This window comes from Amphichorda felina (genome assembly GCF_050947745.1).
Source record: "Amphichorda felina strain 45539 chromosome Unknown scaffold_3, whole genome shotgun sequence".
NCBI lineage: Eukaryota > Fungi > Ascomycota > Sordariomycetes > Hypocreales > Bionectriaceae > Amphichorda > Amphichorda felina.
Genome location: NW_028145047.1, coordinates 142229 through 155043, shown reverse-complemented (window position 1 = coordinate 155043; position 12815 = coordinate 142229). Strand labels below are relative to the sequence as shown.

The 12815-nt window shown below is 54.4% G+C and overlaps 5 protein-coding genes across 5 annotated transcripts; 2 read left to right on the top strand and 3 right to left on the bottom strand.

Annotated features, from left to right (window-relative positions):
• Positions 1-41: 41 nt before the first annotated feature.
• On the top strand, positions 42-1205 carry MRI1 (S-methyl-5-thioribose-1-phosphate isomerase MRI1; the record flags this gene model as incomplete). Its single annotated transcript, XM_083192200.1, has 1 exon — positions 42-1205. One exon carries the CDS (start codon positions 42-44, stop codon positions 1203-1205), a length of 1164 nt encoding a protein of 387 aa, XP_083051257.1.
• Positions 1206-1340: 135 nt separating this feature from the next.
• Positions 1341-2627, bottom strand: ACO1O0_002734 (M20 family metallopeptidase; the record flags this gene model as incomplete). The annotated part of the gene is made up of 2 exons (XM_083192199.1): positions 1341-1528; positions 1595-2627. The coding sequence occupies 2 exons, from the start codon at positions 2625-2627 to the stop codon at positions 1341-1343; spliced, it is 1221 nt and encodes a 406-aa protein (XP_083051256.1).
• Positions 2628-4411: 1784 nt separating this feature from the next.
• Positions 4412-5171, bottom strand: ACO1O0_002733 (uncharacterized protein; the record flags this gene model as incomplete). The annotated part of the gene is made up of 4 exons (XM_083192198.1): positions 4412-4638; positions 4700-4755; positions 4814-5015; positions 5075-5171. 4 exons carry the CDS (start codon positions 5169-5171, stop codon positions 4412-4414), a joined length of 582 nt encoding a protein of 193 aa, XP_083051255.1.
• A 939-nt stretch (positions 5172-6110) lies between these two features.
• Positions 6111-6724, bottom strand: ACO1O0_002732 (uncharacterized protein; the record flags this gene model as incomplete). Its single annotated transcript, XM_083192197.1, has 3 exons — positions 6111-6140; positions 6207-6568; positions 6589-6724. The coding sequence occupies 3 exons, from the start codon at positions 6722-6724 to the stop codon at positions 6111-6113; spliced, it is 528 nt and encodes a 175-aa protein (XP_083051254.1).
• A 609-nt stretch (positions 6725-7333) lies between these two features.
• On the top strand, positions 7334-12574 carry SWR1 (chromatin-remodeling protein SWR1 domain-containing protein; the record flags this gene model as incomplete). Its single annotated transcript, XM_083192196.1, has 2 exons — positions 7334-7844; positions 8097-12574. The coding sequence occupies 2 exons, from the start codon at positions 7334-7336 to the stop codon at positions 12572-12574; spliced, it is 4989 nt and encodes a 1662-aa protein (XP_083051253.1).
• Positions 12575-12815: the final 241 nt, after the last annotated feature.

Below are 12815 nucleotides of genomic sequence, written 5' to 3'. Positions count from 1 at the left end.
TTGTCCCATAATATATACGTCTCTTGCCCATTCTTCATAAAATGTCTACTCTCCAGGCTGTCAAGTATTCCAGAGGCAAGCTAGAGGTCCTCGACCAGCTCCGCCTCCCCCACGAGTTCCACTACGATGCCGTCTCCAACAGGACCGAGGCCTTTGACAGCATCGCCTCGATGCGGGTGCGCGGCGCTCCAGCCATCGCCATCGTCGCAAGTCTAGGGCTCGCCGTCGAGCTCTACAATGCCGGTCTCGCCGCCGAATCTGTACAAGACACGGTGGCTCAGATTGACCAGGCACTGGATTACCTTAAGGAGAGTCGCCCCACTGCCGTGGACCTGACAAACGCCATCAACCAGCTCAAGGCCAGGATACGGGCGCCCGAGAACACAGACAAGGCCGCCATCATCAACGCCTTTATTGAACAGGCCGAGCTCATCTTTGCGAAGGACCTCAAGACCAACATCTCCATCGGTGACTCAGGCGCCGCATGGCTCCAGGCCAACGCTGGCGCTTCGGCCGACTCCCCCGTCTCCGTCCTCACCCATTGCAACACTGGTTCGCTCGCAACCTCCGGCCACGGCACCGCTCTAGGTATAATCCGCTCTCTCCAGTCAAAGGGCATACTCCGCCATGCCTACTGCACGGAGACGCGCCCCTACAACCAGGGAAGCCGACTGACCGCATTCGAGCTGGTCTTTGAAGGGATTCCAAGCACCCTTATTACCGACTCCATGGCCGCCTCTCTGTTCCGCACGCAAAAGGACAAGGCCAACATTGCCGCCGTCATTGTGGGCGCCGACCGCGTTGTCCGGAACGGTGATACAGCCAACAAGATCGGCACGTACCAGCTGGCAGTCCTCGCCAAGTACCATGGCATCAAGTTCCTTGTCGCCGCCCCGACGACGAGTATTGACCTCGAGACGGAGACCGGTGACGGCATCAAGATCGAGGAGCGCAAGAAGGAGGAGCTCACACAAATTACTGGTGCTGTGATCCGTCTTGACGGAACCGTCGACGAGACCTCCAAGGTGAGAGTCGCAACGGCGGATCAGCGTGTCGGGGTATGGAACCCAGCCTTTGACGTGACGCCTGCTGAGCTTATCGATGCCGTCGTGACCGAGAAGGGGGCAATTGAGAAGGGTCCGGATGGAACCTTTGATTTTAGTAAGATCATGCCCGAGAGGTGGGCAAAAGTGGTCGGCGCTTGAACCGTAACCAAGAGAAAGAGGAGTGACATTGGTTGTTGATGAATTATGCGAAAGTAGATACCACGCTAGAGCTGATATATGTAAAGCGACACATGTAAAGCCACAATATCCCAATGATGCCAAGGTCAATCCCTTTTACTTCTCCAGAGAGTGCAGGATAAGCTTCTGATAGTCCTCGACTGCCGCCTCGAGGTCACCAACAGTGATGTTCTCCTGGGGTCCGTGGGCAACAAGAATCGTTCCCGGCCCATAAAGGTACTTGGTAAAATCGCCCGTAAGGTGAGGGACATCGGTGCCATAGTTAACTACCACAGTTTCAAACCCTATTCTCCTTCGTTAGCCGTAATCACAACGGGAGGAAAGGCAAGGCCACATGCCATCGACGTCACAGTTAGTCTCCACAAAGCCATAGCCCTGGCTACAGTCGAACGTGAAGGCCTCGTCATCGACCTCATCCAGGATCGCCTGAATCCTGTCCTTCACAATCTTGCCGCCGGTTTCCTGGGGACCCAGCGCGACTCGCACCATGAGGCCCGCAAAGGCGTGCTCGGGGATGACGTTCTGCGCCACGCCGCCCTCCATAAGCCCAATGTTGACGGTCGTGTTGCCGAAACGCTCGCTGCTGCCCAGGTCGGCATCCAGGATGCGCGCCATGGCGCGGACAAGCACCTCGTTGGCCGACTTGCCCAGCCAGGGGTACCCACTGTGCCCACCTTGGCCCCGTGCCTGGATGCCGCAGTAGAGCGCGCCCTTGTGCCCGCAAGCCAGCTTTTTCTCGGTCGGCTCGCCAAAGATAACGGCGTCAGGCTGAACCGATTCCATCTCACTCTTGATGAATTCGTTGAACGAGCGCATGCCGTCGCCAGACACCTCCTCGCCAACAACGAAAGCCAGCATCACGTCGTCGGGCGTCACCTTGTTCGCGTCAAGGAGTTCATCTATAGCGACGATCATGGTAGCAATACTAGCCTTGGCGTCGACGCTGCCGCGGCCGTTGATCCTCGTGTCCTTGGTAATTTCTCCGTACTCAATACTGTAGGGGATATACGGCGGGACGGTGTCGATATGGCTAGTCAGCAGAACTTTCGGATGTGGTTGCCTCTCGTGACTGGGCCAGGCCATAACATTCCGACGAATGTGGCCCGCTGGGGTATTTTCGCGCGGCGGAACCGTCTGAGAAATCGAGGTCCATCCTTTCTCATAAAAGTACTCGGCAAGCCAGTAACCAATGTCCATCTCTAGGCCGGAGATCGAGCTAATCGAGACAAGAGCCTTGTGGAGCTCGAGCAGCTTCCCTCGGTATGATGGCGCATCGTCGGAGGGCGAGGGGGATAAAGGGTGGGTGTTAAGAGGCACCTGCTGATCGAAACAAAGGGCGCCAGATGCCCAGAGGAGCGCGGCGGAGATGGTTGAAGCTCGCATGGCAGCGGTGTTACCGTGGTGTCAATTGCACTGCACGCACGTGGTGTGTGGATGTGGTAGTAGTTGAAAGCTCAATTGGAGCACCACTGCACCGATAACGGACTTGTACGACGTGCTGATGGACCCACCCAAACACAAGTTCCATCAACATACGAATCGATAATATACCAAATGCTGCGCGTGGTATAGTAATACACTATTACTACGAGCACCTACATTGCGAGTGGGAATAAAAGTGCAACATCAGTATCCTCGAGACGAGTTCTATTGAGATACTAATCATTATTGGTTTTAAGAGCCACATTTTGCTCACAGCCCCAATCACAAAAGTTGAGATACAGCTATTCCTTGACCAAGTTCGGGTCATGCCATCTTCCACAACAGAACACCACAAAAATAAAATAAAAATACAAAGGACAGAGGCGGAAAAAAAGGTGTCAATGCAGCATCAGTAATGGTAAATATCCCCATACCTTAGTACGCTGAGAAAAGTACTGAGCCTATAGTTGCTAGCTACTCAAGAGCACCAAGCTCAATACTCTCAGGAAAGGGGGTCAGGTGGCTCCCAGGACTATGACGCCGTGGATCGTCTTCTTCATCAATAACTTTAGCCAATGCTGAAGTAAAATTGGGAGCTCGCTTTGTCCCCTTCTCAAAATTGCCAGAGATGAGCCGCAGCATCGCCTCAGGCGTACACTCATTCGCCATGTCCGTCCTTAGCTCGTCCATGGACGCTGCTCGCTGACCTGTCTCTAAGCCGTTCTTTGACCCCATGAGCTGAGGGCTATTGATCTGGGATGGGACCGTACCCACAGGCAGACTTGCGCCCGTCGGAATACGCCTCTGCTGTGAAACTTTGTGGACATCGTGGCCCTCATGTCCGGACGTAGATGTAGATGATGACAACGTTGATGGGGAGAGGCTCCCTTGGTTATGGAAAAGTGCTTCTTTTCGAGATCTGACCTCCATCGCTGGAAGCTTCCCAGCATGGTGATGCCCTCTCATCGGCAGCGGCTGGTTCAGAAGAGAATTGGTCAGCGAGTTAGCTAGGTCTGCCGGAATGGAGCTGGCGTGAGACAACGACGGAAACACAATATCTGAAAGAGCATGTCAGTACCCGTTACCTCTCATCGCAGACCCCATTTCAGTGGACCTACTCCCAAAGCAGCCGGTCGAGGCCCCTCCATGAGTAGGCGTGTTGTTCGGCGCCTTCATACTGCCCATGTGCACATGGTCATTACTATGCAAATGCCCTTCCGTAGACTGAAACCCAAGCTTGTCGACCATTCGGCTCACTTTTTCTGGCATGGAGGCATAATCCGGCATGCTGGTGTCAGTACTTGGCTTGTGCCATTTGCGAAGGTCGCTGTTCTTGTTCATAGTATCGGTACAGAATGGCATAGTACCGCCAGAGGTCCCAGTATTACACGCCCAATCGAAGCCGGTGGTGACATTGCCAAATTGATCCCCATTTCCCGCAAAGCCAAAGCCAAAGCCTAGATCCCCTGGCTGAAATTGCTTGCCATAGCCATGGCCTGAGCAAGCCGGATAATTAGCAACAAAATCTTGAGCAAAATGTCGCCCGCAACGAGACGAACCTGCTTGCTCATTTGCCCGGCGATGTGGGGAGTGGGTATGCAGGTCTGGATCGTCTGAAGGGTACGACAGGATAGGCATAGGCGCAGGCAATGGCTCACGGTGCCACATCGAGGGGTTTGGCCACGCGATGGCCGAGCTCTCGAGGATATCTAATACATCGTTAATGGCACATCCAAACCACGTTATTAACAGTCTCGGTTAACATTACCGAGCGGTGCATGTTGGAACGAGAATGCCACGATATTCTTGACTCTCTCCAGGGGCATAGATGGAGAGTCGCGAGGGAAGGTCTCGCTGATGACAATCTTGATGCGGCCGATATCATCCGCTGGGCTCCAGTAGCTGTGCTGGAGAAGCTCTTGTCGAAAGGTTGGGAACCTGAGGGGTTCTCGTTCACCGTTCTTGGAAAGCTCTAGATCCATGTCAGCATTTTGTGTCCAAATGAGTAAACATTCCACTATTCGTGGACTGACCGGAGCCATGAGGAATGATCTGCGGCCAGAGCGTGTGGTTGTCGAAGCGAACAGATCTTTCAAAGACTTAGCGAGAGAAAAGGCATCCTAGTCGTTCAAACGAAGAGGACGTACGTTTTGATACGGCCATCAATGAAGAGGCGAGCTTCGAACCTGACTAAGTTGGGATACTTGGTGTGCGACTTGGTGAACTCGCTTACACCAGGTTCGTTGACCCATGAATGAATAGAAACTTGGAACGGCCATCCAGCAGGCAAGCTCGGCACAAAGCAGCAAACAGTAGGTAGGCCGTAAGAAGTATGAGTATGGGGAAATTCTATGACAATACAAAGTTAGCATCACATAACAGAGCCCGCTAGGGAGGGATCTCCAAACCAGGGTCATGTATAACATGGCAAGCCACCTTGAACTCCTTAATCGGGGCCTTAGAGGTCCCGGGGAACAGCAGAATATCCCAGTCCTCGTACCGCATTTTGGGCAGTTCCGCCGACGGTTGAGATGCGATGCGTCTCGGGTGGGTTCGTTGGGGAGAGGATAAGAAGCACGCTCGTGGTTGGGAGCGGGTCTATTCTAAGGAAATAAACAGAGGCCCGGGTACCACCATGTCGACAGGCCGGAATTCGCCATATGCATCGTTCTTTTGTTATAGAAGGCAGAGGCAGCGGGTTAACAAACTTGAAATTGGAAAGGTGGGATGGGTCACGTTGCGTCAAGGTGCTGGGGACGGGAGGTACTAGATCCGACCTTCTACCAAAGGCGAAGCGGCACCTGCCGTATTCATGACATGTGCGCAATGTTAGCCTGCCCTCAGATATATTGCAAGGCAAGTGCTACAATAAGGTAGTGGATAGACCCAAGCAACGTTCGCCAATGCGGTTTCCCAAACGCAACCATGGCGGTAGAAGTTGTTCAGGCTCGCCCAACATGCCCGTGGGCGGAAAGGGTAAGGTGGAGAGCAGGTTGGTACCTACCTAGTAGTTATGACAGCAGGTTTACCCGATAGCATGGTAAGCACGGTACCTACCGTACTATAATAGTACAGTAAGTAAAAGCTAGAGCCCAATACCTAGTACCTACTAAGTACTAGGTGGATAGCAAGCAGAAAGTAGACTACGGAAGAGGTTTCACAAGCTTGGTTGCAGCTTGGCTCGGTCGCAGAATAAAACGGTTCCATACAAGAAGTATCCAGCTTCCCACGCAGGGCTATTCCCCCGTTAGCTCATGTACCGGGGATATATTGGCAAGTCTTAATGATTCACGACACTCCGTTGACCCACCAGCAAAGTCAGCTGGGGCGGTACATTTGCAGTCGTGGTGCGAGGGGCGAGCCAAATCTGATCTATTCGTCTGACCTTCCCATCCCATAGGTTACAGGTATTTACAAAGGAAACCAAAAGTCCAGTGGTCATCCTCACGGGTCTTCATCCCCGGCCTTCCGCGCCTAAAGACAAGTCAGGTTAGTATCTGATAGAAAAGTATGCCATAGAGAAAAAGTATCAAAACCTACTCTCACAGCGCCAGGACCGCCGAGCTCCCGCAGCAAGCCACCTTCAAACTCTCGGGGGTACGCCACCCTGTCGGGATAGTTCAGATAGACCAGGCCAGAAACACCCAGAACGGTCGCAACAAAGGTGCCGATCATGATGAGGCCGGGGCCGGTGGAAGTCCAAGTGTACTCCCATGGCGAAAATATTCCCAGGACGTCGTTGTCTTCGTGGATAGGCTCGCCAAAGTTTCGGCGTTCCTGAGGGTCCCACCAATCGGCGTGGGGATCGCGGTGCTGGCGCTTAATAGCAGGAGGGTTGATGTAGCCACCGTTCTGTGATATTGCCTCGTCAGCCATGGCTATCATGTCGATGTCGCTTGGCCCTAGGGGAGCAATTCCACACTAACCATGTCGGGGTCCTGAGCGGCGCTCAACTGAGGAGGATCGGGGTACTTCTCCTCCAAAATCCTCCTATCGGTGTACTGGGGCGGGAGGTAGCCTCGTTGCTGGATGACGGGGAGTCGTCGAGCTGCGGCCATGCCGGTGCGCAGGGCAGAAGCCCGCGCAAGTCGTTGAGGGAGCATCTAGCAGCCAAGGACTGAAGTCAGCGAGCGAAATCAATTGAAGCACCTTCCGTGGTGGTTCATAGCTTACCTTGAGCTAATTGACAGCGTAGAGGGCGCCAATTGCTCGATGACGTTTGGTTCACGATGATCGTGGCTTCGGTCGCTGAGGTGAGGTTGAGCCGGACAGAGACGAAGTGATGGTGGAGTTGGTGCCTCAGGTTGTGCTGACTAAGGAAGGGCCTTTGGACTAGTGCACACCTCGCCTTGGATCTTGATGGTGGGAGGAGGGAGGCGCTTGCAGGGAGCGCGACCCGCGTGTGGGGGCAAAGTCCAGGCTCAGGACGCAGAACTTCGCGCAGGGGCGTCATCCCGAATTTCTCCAGTTCAAAAGTTTTGCTGACGACCACCAGTTGGCACGCAAAAATCATCACTGCGCGCCCTACAGGCCTCTGATCATGCGCAAATTTTGTATGAATACCCGTTGAAGCGCCGCAAATCTCCAGAGGTTGATTTCATCCCCCCAAATGTCAGCGTCGCCGAGATCACGCCCCCTTCGCTCCCCAGCTCCTCCACGTTGCTACTATGAGCGAGCCCGCGTCGACCGACCATGTGCTACCCGGTGCGCCCCATAGCATCCCCAACAACAACCACGACACGTCTTCAACACGTTCGGGACTTTTGCCTCCTGTCGAGATCGAAAGCAGCAATTTAGAAACCGAAAATGCCACGAACGGACGCGTCGAGCATGAATCAGAGAACCCCCTTGTCCAAACTCCTGAATCTGAACCAAAGCCCGACGCCACGCCCAAGACGAACGGCCATGTGAATTATGGCGCGCATCTTAACGGCAATGGCGATGGCGGCGACGACAACCGGCCCGCCAAGCGACGGCGCACTTTAGACGCGACAACGCCGACAAGCGCAAAGAAGGGCAAACCAGTGTCCCCGCCTTGGAAGCGAGTCGCAGCCGACGGCCCTACGTCCTATACCGAGAATGGCCGCCGCAAATCCGGGCGGATCAATACAGTACCCATAGAACATCAGCCCCCAGGAAAGAGGCGGATCACACGAGGCGCTCTTAACGAGACTCATGGTAGCCCTCCCTCAAAAGCCCAAGCCCCTCCGAACGGTAGAACGACTCGCACATACGGTGCTTCTCATAAGCCATCCCCGGCTAGCAAGTCCCTTCCCTCGAGATCGACATCGGCATCAACACCCAAGACGGCTCAAAAACTACCGCCTTCAGAGCCGAGATCCTCCACCCGTTCGACGCGTCGCCGCTCCCCCTACCCACCCTCACAACCCATCAGACACTCAACACGGCGGACTTCTTCTCGTCTCACAGATAACCTCGAAACAAACGACCCAGCAACTCCGCGGAAATTGTCACGATTTGACTCGCGGGACACCGGCCGATCACCCCGCATCAAGCTACGAGTCGGTCGCTCTGGAGTGATTCCTCTTGTCCATCCAGATCAAGCCCGTAAGCGTGCAAAGATTGGCTCCAGTTTCGATGATTTTTGGAAGCGGGCGGGCGACATCCCTGTTGAAGAAGGCGGGCTACAAGCATCAGAAGATGGGCCAGTATATACGGAGGAGATGGCACAGAGAGATGCGCGCCTGATCACACGAATCGAAAATGAAGCCGAACCCGGAGGTCTGCTCTCAAGAGAGAGGTGCTCTGTCTTCGCTCCCGAGACAAGAGAGGAACCACCACGGCAATGGGCACGACAAGACCATATGGTGAAAGCTATGTCAAATTTCAGGAGGCTTATGCTCATGGAACACCAACGACACCATGCAACCGCGAAGAGAATCGCTGAAGCATGCCGCGACGAGTGGATTCGTCGCCAGCCCAAATCAGCAGAGCAGCTAGAAGCTGAAGCCAGGGAGCACTGGATATCCCGTTACCGCCTCGTCGTCAGAGCGATGTTTGGGACATGGGAAAATGTTCGTGCCGAGGTAAACCGACGGCGACTGGAAGAATGGGAAGCCGAGGAGCAGCGACGTGTCAAGGCAGCCCTCAATGAGGCCGTCAATCTCTCGGAGCAGAAACTCCAGGCTCGTCAGGCTGGCCTGGACTCGGAAATGCCATCAGATGAGGACAGATTTTCGGATCTTAGCGATGATGGCGATCTCACGGATGACCAGACAAGCCCCGCTTCGGACGAAGGAACTAGCGAGGGAGACGTCGAGGACAGCGACATCATGTCTTCCTCAGAAGACGAGGAAGGCGAGGAAGGCGAGGGTCCCGAAGATGCAGCGGACGAAGGTCTCACTCAAGAAGAGTTGCGGGCCAAATATGCGAGCCTGCCAGCTTCGGAGACCGATCCAACTGAGTTGGGACAACCGCCAGGTTCCCAGACAGGGAATGAGGACATAGGGGCTGTGGAGGAATCTGGCGAAACGAGTGACGAATCTATTGACATGGATGACGACATGGGGTCCTCCGAAATGGATGAAGAAGATGAGGACGATGAAGGTGACGAGTCCAGCTCAGGCGACGACGAGTCCGGGGATGAAGCCGGCGGGCTGCTTGGTATGCTTTTCGGGAAGTCAGAGCTGAAACAGATGGAGGTGACGGGCGGCGGCAACGGCTATACTGCCAACGAAGACACCGAAATACCCGATGCCGAACCGAACACACCCATACCTGAAACCAACGGCGTATTCAACCCCGAATTCTGCGAAGACGAGGATGAGATGTCTCTCGTTCAACACCCAGCGTCAATTGATGGGGATGCCTCTGCCGAAAATGAGATCCAGCAGCCTCTGGAAACGCCAGTTGCTGCCGACCCAGATGCCAAAGCCGCTGTTGAACCACTCACTGCCCCAGCTACATCCGTAGAATCAGACATGCCAGCTGGCACCGGGGTTGGTGAAGCTCAGCATCTGCCCAAGGCAGCCGACGCCGGCCCGGAGCAAGAAATATCTATAGATGAACAGAAAGGAGGAACCCCACTTGTCGCCGATGCTCCATTATCCCCAGTCTCGGGAAAACAAGGCTCAGTGGACAAAGACACCAATGACAACAAGCTACAGGCGGACATCGAGGCTGAGGAAACAAAGTCCCCAGCCAAGTTAGCGCTACCAGAGAATGAGCAGAGCAGATCCGCGACACCGCAGCAGACAACGACGCACAAGACGGAGATTCCGTTTTTGCTCCGCGGCACCCTTCGCGAATATCAACACGATGGGCTGGATTGGCTGGCTGGGCTCTATGCCAACAACACTAACGGCATCCTGGCAGATGAAATGGGTCTAGGCAAGACCATCCAAACCATTGCTCTACTCGCTCACCTAGCTTGTCAGCACGGGGTGTGGGGCCCACACCTAGTGGTTGTGCCGACGAGTGTCATGTTGAACTGGGAAATGGAGTTCAAGAAGTGGTGCCCAGGTTTCAAGATCCTGGCTTACTATGGCTCACAGGAGGAGCGGAAGCGCAAGCGCCAGGGCTGGAATAACGATGATGTCTGGAACGTTTGCATCACCTCCTACCAACTTGTTCTTCAAGATCAACAGGTCTTCAAACGGCGCCGATGGCACTACATGATTTTGGACGAAGCACACAACATCAAAAACTTCAAATCTCAGCGGTGGCAGACTCTTCTGGGGTTCAATACCCACTCACGGCTCTTGCTCACTGGAACGCCTTTGCAAAATAACCTCACGGAACTATGGTCGTTGCTATTTTTCCTCATGCCAGCCGAGAATGGCGTGGGTGGCTTTGCCGACTTGCAAGAGTTCCACGATTGGTTTCACAAGCCCGAGTCACAAATCCTCGAGAGCGGCAGAGAGCAGATGGATGATGAGGCCAGGGCTATCATCTCTAAGTTACACAAGGTACTCCGGCCGTACCTTCTTCGTCGCCTCAAAGCCGACGTTGAGAAACAAATGCCTGGCAAATACGAGCATGTCGAGTTTTGCAGGCTGTCAAAGCGCCAACGCGAGCTGTACGATGGGTTCTTGTCACGAGCGGATACGAGAAATACACTAGCATCGGGCAATTACATGTCCATCATCAATTGCCTGATGCAGCTTCGCAAAGTGTGCAATCATCCCGACCTGTTTGTTGACCGTCCTATCATGACATCATTCCGGATGCAAAAATCGATCGCCATGGAATACCAGCACACGGAGAAGGCCGTGAACCGTCACCTCAGCGAGACGCCCATGAGCGTGGTCAGCCTCGGATTCTTGAATCTAATTCCCACCCAGCATGAGCAGCTGACCACCACCATGGCGGAGCGCATCACCCAATTGACCTCAAATCGGACGTTAATGGAATTGCGCGAAACCCAAAAGGTCCGAGCCCAGAATGCCTACACGAATCTAGACCCGGCAACAGTGGAATCGAACATCGCATACCTCGAGAGCGCTACTCGCTGGGGTCGTTTTGAGGAACTTCAACACTGCGTCTATCTGAACGCCCTCCGACGACAACAAAAACCCATCTACGGCAAGAATGTTGTGGACCTCGTTACAGTAGGCGCCGACCAACGACCGTTGAAATCACGTCCCAAAATTCCCCAGAAGATTATGTCGTGGTTCGAAGAGGATTCGCTGCTACTGAGAGCCATGATGCCATCCGTCAACCAGCGCGCAGATAGCCTGAGAACTACCATCGAGAAATTTTCCTGCGTAACACCAGCTGTTGTCACTCGAGATTTAGAACAAATGGTCCTTGGGCGCCAGGCAGCACAGGCATTCACTGACGAGGATATTCGACTCTCTGCGCCTGTCCACTGGACGCCGTGGATGCCGAAAGAGCCCCCGCCAGATCCTTGGCATGAGGCTCGCATGCGTCTCAGCATACAATTCCCGGACAAACGTCTCCTGCAGTACGACTGTGGCAAGCTCCAGGTATTGGATGGCCTGTTGCGCAGGTTGCAGGCTGGCGGGCACCGTGCGCTCATCTTCACGCAGATGACCAAGGTCCTAGATATTTTGGAGCGGTTCCTCAATATCCATGGGCACAAATACCTGAGGCTTGATGGTGCCACGAAGGTGGAGCAACGGCAGATTCTCACAGACCGGTTCAACAACGACCCTCGCATCTTGTGCTTCATCCTATCAACCCGATCAGGTGGTCTCGGAATCAACCTCACAGGGGCAGATACTGTCATATTCTACGACCAAGACTGGAACCCCGCCATGGACAAGCAGTGCCAAGATCGATGCCACCGTATCGGTCAGACCCGTGACGTCCATATCTATCGCCTCGTCAGCGAACACACCATCGAGGCCAATATTCTCCGCAAGGCGTCGCAAAAGCAGATGCTAGACGACGTCGTCATCCAAGAAGGCGAGTTCACAACAGACACGTTCAACAAGGTCTCGGTGCGAGATGTACTCGGCGAGAAAGTCGACTTTATGAGCGAGGGCGTCGCCGCTGCGGATGCCGCCTTGGATCGAGTGCTTGGTGGTCCGGACGATGGCAACAACCAGCGCACGGTCGGACGGGTTCTCGAACAAGCCGAAGATCGAGAGGACGTAACAGCTGCGAGAGCAGCTGAGAAGGAGATCCAAGCTGACGATGCAGACTTCACGGAGAAGCCCAGCAACACAGTTTCAGGGGCTTCCACAGCAAGGCAGGGGACACCGGCCACGAAGTCTGTCCTCGATGGGGGCCTCCTGGACGAGCCCACAGATGGTACTCCGCTCGAGGCGGTGGAGGAGTACAACGCGTTTGGCGATAAGATGCACACAGTCGATGACCACATGTTACGCATAATGGTCGACCAGCTTAAGGACACAAAGCTGGAATTACCAAAGGACAAGAAGAAGGGGAAGAAGAAGGGCAAAGACACAAGGAAGCGGTGATGACCTGACTTCCCCCCGCTCCGGATCAGGGCGAAATGGTTCCTTGAGAGCATGTCCTAGTGGACTAGGGCGTTTTGTTGTATACTATGGGGCAATTTGCACTTTGGCGTTGGCATGCGCATCGGGCAAGGCATAGTCCTGCCCCTGGAGTTTGGGTGCCTTCCTTGTACGGCGGAGAGCTGTGGACAACTTACAATAAGCGTGGTGGTAATTGGAGGACTCTTGTTTAGAATATTTGCAA